Here is a 12,041-nt window from a genome sequence, read left to right as displayed (position 1 = left end):
ATAAAAAAAAAAAATTATATTGTATTATATTATATTATATAAATGTGTGTGCTCATAAGTTTACATACCTTTGTCAGAACTTGCATAAGGCTAGCCATTATTTCTGAACCAATTCCACAAAACAGCCCACTTACAATAGGCCAAGTAGCACCTAGAAAGCTCAAAACTTCTGGAATGAAATCCTTTGGAGTGAAAAGACCAAAATGTAACTTTATGGTCACAACCCTAATTGTTATATTTGGAGAGGAGTCAACAAGGCCTATGAAAAGAAGCACACCATCCCTACTGTGAAGCATGGAGGTGGATCTCTGCTGTTTGTGAGCTATAACGATACAGGGAATTTAGCCACTAACTCTCCCTGTAACCCTGATATAAATCCACCCTAGTCCTCCTAACTCTAACCCTTCCTGTAACCCTAATCCTTCCTGTAACCTTAACACTGGTGTTTCCTGTAACCCAAACATTACCCCTCCCTGTAACCCTAACACTTACCCACCCCAAAACCCTAATACTAAACCTTCCTGTAGGCACTAACCCCCAATCCTACCTTATTTAAGCTTAACCCCTTGTTTACATACCTACCTCTTCACTAAAAATGAACCTTATTTTGCAGAGAGATACCAACACCAAAGTCTCAGCACCAAAATCAACTGCTTAATGGAAAATGTTCACACAGAGGTAACTCTTAAACGACTCTTCAGTCAGTTTTACACAGAACTTTACCAATTCTAACACAATTCAGCCACCCCAAGGCTATTTCCTTTCTGCTCTCTAAGTCTTTCTTCTGCATATGTTTACTGTGTTTTAATAAAGCTATAGATTTTTCTTCCGCTTTCAAACTTTAATGATTAAGTTCTCTGGCACTTTAATTTATTCCTGATCTTTTTTCTTTTTGTTATGTTGTTCTGCAAAAGTAGTTTGTCTACAAGCTGCGTGTCTCTCTGCATGCTGTTTTGCAGTTAGCATTAAAATTCAGCTCAATGCGTCAGCTTGTGTAGTGAAAACCACTGAAGCGTTCCCTTTACTGGAGAAGGTACCCTTTTCCAGCCACATTGAATATTCTAGTGGACATGGTTATTAAACCATTAATATGCTCATTCGAGTTGAAGGAACCAGTTTCAGTCTATGGGATTCTTTTTGTAAGCAAATAGTCTTCTTGTTGCTAATGAAGTTAAGAAGGAACTCTGACCTGAACAAAAAAAACCAATGAAACTGTATGTAGACTTAAAGGATGTCTATCCCTAGAATTAAAATGTGACAACAAAGGCTAGCTCTAAAGAAGACTTACAGGGTTATTCACAAAAGGGTGAAGAGTTAGGAGAAGGGAACAATCTAGGCCAACGTAGCTGAACTGGAAAAATCCTCCAATTCAGCTCACTTTCCAGTTCAGCTATGTTATCCTAGATTGTTCACTTCTCCTGCCTTCTCCAAACTCTTCACCCTTATGTGAATAACCCTGTTAGTATTCCCCTGTGCCATCGCATAAAAGAACACAGTAGTGACTGACATGGGAGCAGGTGGGTGGAGTGCAGATTGGGACCAAGCATGCAATGCTTACAGCAGTGTAGGAAGGTTCCTCAGCAAGCTTCAGCTCTTCAGCAGAGCAGTTGGACATGTGAGTATTAGGTCTATTCCTTTAAGGCAGGCATTATTTTAAAATGTCATGAAAAATGTAGCAGCACATTGCCACCGTTCCCAAAAAGCCTTATTGATCCAAATGGAAAGAGAAGACTCTGCTTGGATGCTCCCACTCACATTTCACTCAACATATGAAGGATCCAGGGGAGACATGAACATCTAGATTAATTCATTGTTTTGAGAATGTAGGATATATGCGGTTTGCTGGTACATTTTGTCAAGGCTACTATCCATGTGGGGAGGAGGGATGAGTCCTAGAGTGGAATCTGGACCCGTTGGCCATAGGCAGAAGCTATTTGATGCTTGAGAGCAGTAAGATTTTTGCTCATCAAAGTGCCACTATGCCATCTGTAATCACAGTTTTCATACTACCTCATTCTCGGTTTTGGTAATCCTGCGGTGATCTGGATTGCCTTCAGGCAAGATACCTGGGGCCACAAGTAAAATGAGCCCCAAAATGTCACTTTAGTGGTACAGACAGTACTGGTAAAGACCAGACCTGCATCAAGCAGCTGACCTCACATGTGTATGCACCAATTAAAATAGCCAAAAGATGATTCAGACTTGCCCAGCTATGATGATAAGGAATTGTCATGTACAGTTGTTAATTTTTTTTTGTGTATTTATACCCAAAACTTTTTTTTAGTTTTGGATAGAATGAGAAAAGGTTAGAACCAGGTTTTTGCTGCCATTTGGGGCTCTATTAGAGATTTCTCCTCACTCCATGTTTCGTGGAAAAAACAGAAAGTGAGGAAAAATCTGCAACAGGCAAATACGTAACATTAGAAAGCTAAGTACATGCATAAGATACACTAGATCTCCTATTATTAATATCCAGTGTTGTGGGAGAATGTTTCATTGATCAAGCTGACTTGCTTTGGTGAGGCTGCTCACATGTACCAAAGCACCCCCAAGAGGAGGCGGGTCTTGAGAAAAGTCCGGCACCAATGGTCAAAGAGACCCAATAGTATTTTATCGGTAATCAGTAGAATGCGAAAGCCAACTTGTAACAGGGCTTATGTATTATATGACCTCAAATGTAGCTGGACCTAGTTGGTTTGTAATTATACATTTAGGTATATAGTAAGATTCTGCCACCACCAGTTTGTGCAGTGTTGACTCTTTGACCATTGGTGTGGCACCTTTACTGCTTCTTACATAGTTGAACAATTTAAAGCTGCCAGAGGTTCTATCCTTCTCTTGCTGTACTTAAAAAAACATTTTTAGTTTTGTCTGGGTTGCTGTTAGGGAGATTTCTCCCTGTCTTCCTGTCCTGTGGAAGGAAGTGAAGGAATCTCTCCAAAGGTGTCTCCAATGGCAAAAAACCCCACTGTATCTAAAGCTAAAAACAAACAAACTGTAGGCTGTAGATACACTTAATTATCCCATATGTGCATGGCAGTTACAACCCTGAATTGCACACTGCGGAAAGCCCCGGTGGGCAGGGCACTATTAGCCATGGCATGGGGCACCCACAAGGCACCACCATTTCATGGGTTTGTAATAATACAGCGCAAAGGGTAGAAACCACAGGAGCCAAGATTAGGGTAAAGATGGCAGACATGAGGGCAAGGTTGTAGTCTCTAGAAGTAGGTACACTTGGTTCTTTGAAGATTTTTTGTGACATTGAGAATCTGTGTGTCTTCATTAATAACTGATGACATTGTATGTATGCCAGGAAACAATTGATTACTCACACATGGGCTTGAGCTGGCCTATCAGTTCCTCCTTGGTCCATTTCGCCCACTCTTTCTTGTCTGTGTTGATGGAACAGAGAATTGGTCCACATGGCTTTCCGCAGTCCTCTATTGCCGGGACGTTCAAGTAATGCACCAATACGATGTCAGGATTCTAGGAAGGAAACACAATGATAACATTATTTCAACGGCACCCATACAACATCTGCCATGAAAGAGATTGGCTATGGAAAAAAGCATTTAACCTTTAGAGGCATTTCCACTTTAAGCTCTCTCAAATTTAGAAAAGTACACCACCTCGGCTGTACCATACACAACATTCATTCATCCTATCACAACCACCTATGCAGAGGAAAAAGAACTGAACTGCACCACAGAACCATTTGTCAAGGGTATGACTTGCCACAGATTCAAGACACAACTTTACTACGAGCAAGATAGCATTGTTATTGGGTAGAAGGAACCTTTACAGTATTTGTCTTCCCTATGCTGTGATCTGCCACTCTTCTTCCATACCCAGTCTGGATGCTAATTTATGGAGGAAGCAGCATTTGTTTGGGGAGAGGGAGACTCAAAGAACCCCTAAAAAATATTGCATTCCTGTAATTGTTTTGTTGCTTACTTAAAGCGCATCTGAAACTAAGAACAGAAATGTAATATATTGCAACTTATCCGTCCTTTGATGTGTTTACATTAGTTTTCTTTTTTCAGATATCCTTTTAAGTCCATCTGAAACTACATGTCAACCTAAAGCAGGCCATTCACTACTAGAATTTCAATCAGTAGGACTTGGCCGAAACTTGGCCCCTCAGGGCCACCCTGTTCAATTAAAGTAAATTTTTCCATTGAAAAATGGACAAACATTGACTTCAGCCAATTCCCTGTAGCCACTGTCCAGTATTCTGCACATGGGTACAATAGACTGGTGGGGAAAATTAGGGGAGGGGATTCCACCATTCACATTGTTTACCAAGGATTGGGGAACCAAGCATACTTTCTCATCCAGCCCGTGGGCACAAGAAAAAATGGCCGGTGTGTGGCCGGCTTAAGACTACCCTGTCCACAAGGTGACAACACCGCTTTACAATCTCCCTGCCGAAATAACAGTCTTGTCAGGATAGTCCCTTTTGTGAGGCAGCCATAGGGTCACATGGGGGGGGGGACTTTCCAGCCACAACGTCCCAGGTTGCTAACAGCTCTTAACAACCTGCGACACTCTGGCCGGCATTCCTGCCTAGCTCACTGACACCACTGATTTCCAGGAGCTAAGCGGGACGCTTTGGCTCATGTCCAGCTCTCGGCAACCAGTGATGTCAGTGGGCTGGGCAGGACGCCAGACAGAGGTACCATGCACCATCACCCCCCTGGTTACATTGACCGCCAACATCCACCACCCCAGCCCCCCGTAATATGCACTCCCAATTCCCTCCCCCACTAATGCGCACTGCCAGCCAATTACCCCAAAGGCAGAAACAAATTTAGGGATGCTCCTGAGTGTTGTCATCCTGTTATAGAAAGTGGAAAAAAAGGAGACCTACTGGCAGGATCAACAGGTAATGAAACTTTGTTACATGGGGACTCAGAAAAATTCAAACTGCTGTGTTAATGCTATTGACAGACTGCATCATACTGTAGATATCATTTATCATTATGTCCATAGGTACCCTTTAAGAGATGGGTTACAAAATGGCAGCCTGTATATATATTTATATAGCTATAGCTGCCCTTAATGGTTCTCCATGTCTTGCGCCCACTCACACCGCGCTTTGCGGAAGAGATCCAAGATTTAGAGCATGCAATAGAAAACACCACCTCATCATTTTCCAAATGACTTCTCGCCAAATTCTCAGCTAAAATTATAGATAATTATTACTTTGCGTTAACCCCTGACTACCCACTTATCTTAATTCCTCCGCACTCACTTTTTAACGAAAATAGTGATCCACCATAATTATTTCCCACTGACATGGGCTTCATTAGCACAAACACCACCGCGAATGTTTACTGTCTCTGAATTAAATCCGTTTAATAAGCTGGCACAATAATCGTTTATACTCGTTGGTTGCCACGGCGACGGCGGGCAGGGGGGGATTTAATAACAAACGGGAGCGCGCGGTTTCTGAAGCAACGGCGAATTATTCAGTGTGACAGCCTGCTGCTATTTGAAATATTATATGACAGATCAATATGAATCAGTAGATCGGAATAAATAAAACAAAACAGTTTTCGGGGAGGTAGGGGGCGGGGAGGGGAGGGGGTGGACGGTATTATGAGAACGCCACGTTTTAAAGGAAAACTTGCCGTTGCTGACCTCATTCTAGAGATGCTTGCTTGTCGAGTGTCATGTTGCTCCCCTGGCTTTAATGAATATCTAAAAAATTTATATAGTACAGTTTTACGGTCCTTAGATGTGTTGGCTGCATTAGGGTTGTCACCTCAGCATGAATAGAGGCGAAGTCTTCCAAAGGAGACACCTGTTCCGGTGGGGATTTCCTCTCACTTTGTAGAGATTGCCTCTCACTTCCTGTTGTGTCTTTTGGACAGGAAGAGAAGGGCAATCTCCCCAACTGTACATAGACAGCTAAATACAATGAGCAAAGGTTTTAATTAGGGATGCACCTACACCGGTTTTTCGGTATTGAGTACGAGTACCAATATATTTTTTCCCGAAATACTGATACTGGAAGTCCCATTAAGGATGCCGGGCAGCGTGCAATGACTCACCAGGTGACGAGGAAGCATGAAGCCGACTTTCTGGCCCAGCTCCCCCACCCTTTGCCCCCCTACATAACCTTGATGTAGCAGCCAGGGGAGAAGAGAAGGGGAATGCTATAGAGAAGAATTTTGTAACCTTTTTTATGTCGTGGCGCTCTTTAAAATGATGCAAAATCTTGAGACACCGCAGGCTAAAATGTAATGGAATTTAAAGGGGCAGCCCCCTCAAAAAAGTAGGGGTTACCCCCTTACATCAAAGTCCCCCCTTTAAATCAGGAACCCCCTTTCAGAAGCCCTATTACATAAGATTCTCCCCTTCACGAAAAATGGGTGGAAGGGCGGGCTGAAAAATTTCGAGACACCACTAAGGAAGCCAAAAGGCACCCAAGAGTGCCACGGCACCCAAGAGTGCCACGGCACCCTGGTTGATAAAAGCAGCTATAGAGCAGGGGTAGGCAAACTCCAGCCCACCAGCTGTGGTGAACTACAAATTCCATCATGCATCTGCCTCTGGAAGTCATGCCTATGGCTGTAAGAGTGTTGCAATGCCTCATGGGATTTGTAGTTGCACCACAGCTGGAGGGCAGGAATTTGCCTACCCCTGCTATATGGTGTCACTTGAGTGAAAGTTTTGGGTCTGCTGGGGCTGCCAGCAGCAGTCTTGGGGCATTTGGAGGTCAAACAAGGGAGGCTTTTAAAGGAAAAAAATCAATAACATGCATACTATACTTTAAGCGCTAGTTTACACCATCCACAGTGCGTTCCGGCCCCAACACACTGGATCGCATTGAGGCAGGCTCACTTTGTGTTGGGGTGAGAGGAGGGGGCGTGGCGGTGCATTGAACTTAATGGCACCGCAGCCACGCCCTCCGGCCGTAGTGCGATGGGCCCCATGGAAATGCGTGGCACATTAGTGTCTGTGTTCTGGTCAGAAAAAATGCTGACCGGACCGCAGGCTGCGGTGCCATTGAGTTCAATGCACCATCACGTCCCCTCCTGCCCCAAAACAAAGTAAGCCGGCCGCAATGCGATCCAGTGCGTTACGGCCCCAAACGGACCGGAACACACTGTGGCTGGTGTGAACTAGCTCTTAAAATATACTGGAAGATTGTTATTTATATGAATGTGTCCTTTTAATATAAATATATCTGATGCTTGGTCCAGATAAACTCAACCATGAGATGTCATGAATGGAAGACAGTCCTATGTGTATGGGTGCCCACAGACACCGCCAGCCGGCCACCGACGATCGCTCCGAAAGGTTAGAAAGTCTGTTTTGATTACTCTTGTTCCCCCTTGAATAGCAAATCCAAATGGCTGACACATTCCTCTTTAAAAATATATATGATTTCAAATGGCATCAATTGCTTAGAAGAGAAGAAGCATGCTTAAAGACTTAAGACAGGAACCGTCTATAAACCGCTATTAACCATTATTTGTGTTACAGACCCTAAGAAAAGCGCTTCCACTATTACCCGTCAATCCAAGAAAACGACATTTCTGCAAATGGCTGCTATTTGGAGGCCTGGATGGTACATTACCACAAGAAATGTGTTCCATAATCAGTTAAGGCATTTTGATTCATTGTTATTTCCTAAGGCAGCACACAGTCACGCCGCTGCTTCTCCCCTCGAAGGTTCGAGCGCTCTCTGTATAAATGGCAAGTAGATTGGAAACTTTTTAAGAGCACCGTTATCTCCCAGCGGCTGAACGGGCGAATTAAACAATGGCGGATTTATGGCAGGAAATAAATAAATAAATGCCGAGCCCACGTGGATAGTCTGCATTGCTCGGCAACTTTTTTTTTTTCTAAAAAATCTTAAATGTTAAAGTGTCAACCCAACTGAAAGTGATATCTCTGTGATGCCTTCACATGGTCCCGGAACCACTTGGAATATCTAGGGATTTAATTAATGTATCCAATTTGCCAACTACATACCCACCATCCACACGCTGAAAGCCCAAGTAATGTCCTGGACGCGTCTCAATATTTCATGAAAGGGTAAAATCAGTTTAATCAAAATGAACACTTTACACTTCCAAATCCGCTCTGCTCTTTTGCCATTAATTCCTTTCAAAACTACATCATGTATTTTATATGGGACAGTAAAACATGGACGATATCCATACAAACTGTATATATAGAGGCCTTGGGGTACTCAGTTTCTTAAAATACTATCAAGCAGATCAACTCATCCTGCTAATATCCTTATAGGCAGCAAATGAGTCCCCCTCTTTGGGTGGAACTAGAAACCTGTCTTTGGCTACTGATAAACCTCCAAGCTGTACTCTTGCTCCCATCTAAAATTATAAGTAATACTATAAACCTCCTGATGCAACATACTTTGTGAGTCTGTGATAACTCTAAGCCATTCAGTAAGCTAATTTTCCACATCTTCCTTTACTTCCTTTAGTGGAGAGAGAGAGAGAGAGAGAGAGAGAGAGAGAAACGCGGTGAATTTTCTCTCCGTACCTATTTTGGGTGTACTCACCTATCGAGCCCAGCCGTTCTTAGAGTGTTATTTGATTCCAAGTCCAGTTTATCTCTATTTAACAAGTTGAAAAAACACATAAGTCCATCAAGTTCACCCTTCACAGTCTTTTCTGAAGTAACAGGCCTAGTGGCACCTTTATCTGTAAGTTTGAAGATCTTTAAAACCAGCTTGAATAACAACAAGACATAGTGTTATACTTTTCTAACATTTTTACTATTGTACATTTCTTTTCGGTATTATTTTAACCTATTTCTTCTTAAAACCCAATGAAACCATTACAATTGAAAAACTGGTATCCAATTTTTTTTGGACACCAGTTGGTTAAATCAATTACTGGCTCGTGTAAATTTACTTTGGCAAAGAGATATACAATATAAACAACTTAACTCCTAGATGTGGCCAATGGCTGCAGCCATTATAAAATCTGGTCCACCGGTTGGCTTTGTAATATATTTCATAGCATGGAAATGTAGTGAGGCTTGGATTTGTTGAAGGGAAGGACTTTCCAGAGAATTTACATGCTACGGTTGATAGGTGAGAAAAAATACCACGTTATTGCAGGATTCCACAAGACAAACAACAGGCAAATGATTCTACCAATCAGTATCCACCTAGAATTGGAACATCAAGCAACACTAGATACAACAAAGTTGCCTCCCGCACGTAACAGCTTAACAGGTGTTCACAAAACATTAGTGCGCTGACTTGCACAGGTTTCTACAGAATCTTTTGCTAGAAGCAACAACCATTTGAAGCGTGGATGAAACATGGAGCTCGATGTTAGGTAGTTATATAAACATAATGTTTATTTCATCAAAAACCATCAAATCATTTTTCAAAATGACTTTTTGTACTGATTTGTCTCAAGCTGACTGAATCAGGCTTGTAGAGGCAGTGAAGGAGTCAAAGGGTCATCAGAATGAAAGGGCTGATAGTGCGTCTCCTTTTCCTTTTCCAACACAGACACTGCTTAGATGGCCATAACAAAAAGCAGACACTCCCACTAGGCAGTGACTTCATGGTGAAGCTTGCAGCAATTTCACCAGAACAAAAGACGGAACATTAAGAATCTGATATAAAAGTTGCTAAATTCCTTGCAAAATACATACATAGAGTTAACCCGAAGGGGATTGTTTATTTATCAATAACTCAAGTTTCACGTATTGCGGTAGTTGATCAAATACTTTGTTTTAAAATTCTGCAATTGGGCCACAATTGACCTTCATTAAGTGAACATCCATTTGTTAATGCGCCATTATATTCCGATATTTGATTTGCAGCTATTTTCACGGCTCAAATACACTTACTGGCTACAGAAATATACGGCCTTATCTCTTGAATAGCTGGTAATGTTAAAAATCTGTATTTTACCAAATAATTGAATTTCTTCCTGCTACTAAAATGACTGACTATTATTACATCTGAATAGAAAGAAGACATTGCCTGTAAAAGCACTGAAAGCAGCAGACAATTTGAAATACGACAGAATGGTTTAAAGGATCTCAATTTGCTGGCTGCTGGGTTGATGGTTCTATATAGGTGTGTCATGTCTAATGGCATCACACCGATTAAGTTAAGATCCACCCAGGCTGGTAGGTCCTACCCCTGGAGAGCAAAGACAAAGTTTGTTTGCAACAGAAAACTTGATGGCTTGGCTTTTGTTATTTCTCCAGGGTTTAGCTGGAGATGGCTCATGGAAGAAGAGCCTTTGGCAAGGGGACTCCATAAATGGTGAGTTTTAGGTTTCTTTTTGGAATTATGTTGCTATACGTTTTCTCCTTGTACTTTTGTGGGTTTCCTCCTGGTACTCCGGTTTCCTCCCACACTCCAAAGACATGCTGGAAGGATAATTGGCTCCTGTCTAAACTGGCCCTGTATGCAAGTGAAATAGGGACTTTAGATTGTAAGCTCCTTGAGGGCAAAGACTGATGTTTATGTGCAGTAGTGCTGCTTAAATTGTTGGCGCTAAATACATAATTAATAAAAATTAATATGTTCTTTTTAATGGTCAGGTTAATTATGTATATCGTGCTCGGAGGAGTTCTTTTTTTAATAGCTTTAGTGCTTTGCAAGTATCCACATGTTGGTGGCAAGGTGCCCCCCCCCCCACCCCTCCCCCCCCCCCCCCCCCTCGTCCCCCCCCCACCCTTCCCCTTCCCTCTGGTCTTGTCTTAGCCACACTGCTAAGCTAAAACACTGATTAACTTGCCATTTAGCAAATACACTTGCCCATATTTGACAGCTCAGTAAATCAATCCAGGTTTAATTGAAGACCATTGACTATGGAATGCTGATCCTCTTCAAACAGTACAATTGCAATTGGAAGTGTTATTGAATTCCCCAGTACTGGCACTATTTATGATCGTTCTACCGTGCAACTGATGCTCTTTCACAGTCAATCACAAAATGACTGCCAATAGTTCAATACCAGTGTAACAACAGCACCCATCAGGCCATCCACCAAGAAACATATAGACACGATAAAGCAATGCTGCAAGTGTGCATGAATATAACATTTATTGTAATTGATTTCCACAACTGTAGAATAATTTTTGAACATCCTGAAGTGGGAACAAAAATCTTATGTGTAGCCATACCTTATGACTCTATTCAGACTTCAGCCTTGCGTTAACATACTAATCTAAATGTAGTGTGTTTCAGGGCCATTCATTTTGAATGAGAGTCCAATGCACCTAGAGCACTGCAACACAGGTACAATGTAGTGCACCAGGTTGGCTGCAATTCTAATTAACACAGGAGATAGGGCTCTTCCCACTACTGCACTGGTAACGCTCTTTACCATAATGCGCGGCAGCCCACTGTGCCATTTTTAATGGCATTTAACTGCATTTGCAGTGCACCATGCACAACATATGATTTGTGGTGCACTGCAAAAATATGCAGCTGGACCTATTTTTGCATGCTTTGAGATAGGGATGCACCAATATCGTTTTTTCGGTATCGAGTACCGATATTTTTTCCCCCGGTACTCGCCAATACCGAATACCGATAACCGAAGTCCCAGTAAGGAAGCCAAGCGGCGTGTAACTACTCCCCACGTGGCTTCCTGATTAGCAGGTGATGAGGAAGCATAGAGCTGGCTTTCTGGCCAATCAGGAAGCCGGGGGGGGCAGGTACTGACTTGCCGACTGGCTTCATGGTTGGCTAGTTTCTCGACCAATCAGGAAGCCAGGCAGCGAGTAATTTTCACTGCACCCGACTTCTTGATTGGCCGGGAAGCCAGCTCCATGCTCCCTCGTCACGTGGGAGTCCCGGTAAGGAAGCCAAGCGGCGTGTAACTACTCCCCACGTGGCTTCCTGATTAGCAGGTGATGAGGAAGCATAGAGCTGGCTTTCTGGCCAATCAGGAAGCCGGGGGGGGCAGGTACTGACTTGCCGACTGGCTTCATGGTTGGCTAGTTTCTCGACCAATCAGGAAGCCAGGCAGCGAGTAATTTTCACTGCACCCGACTTCTTGATTGGCCGGGAAGCCGGC

General features: G+C 42.8%; 1 protein-coding gene across 2 annotated transcripts in view; it reads right to left on the bottom strand.

Moving 5' to 3' along the window:
- Positions 1–12,041, bottom strand: part of CAMTA1 (calmodulin binding transcription activator 1) — a 1,254,390-nt gene that overhangs the window by 203,990 nt on the left and 1,038,359 nt on the right. For both annotated transcript variants that reach the window (XM_018552416.1, XM_018552423.1), the window contains exon 6: positions 3,336–3,489. In XM_018552416.1, the coding sequence (XP_018407918.1) occupies positions 3,336–3,489 (154 nt within the window). The remainder of the gene's footprint in view (positions 1–3,335; positions 3,490–12,041) is intronic.

The sequence above is a fragment of the Nanorana parkeri genome, unplaced genomic scaffold, assembly GCF_000935625.1.
Source record: "Nanorana parkeri isolate BGI_ZX_2015 unplaced genomic scaffold, ASM93562v1 scaffold5, whole genome shotgun sequence".
Lineage (NCBI taxonomy): Eukaryota > Metazoa > Chordata > Amphibia > Anura > Dicroglossidae > Nanorana > Nanorana parkeri.
The sequence above is the reverse complement of the archived record's forward strand: the minus strand, read 5'-3'. Positions and strand labels throughout refer to the sequence as shown.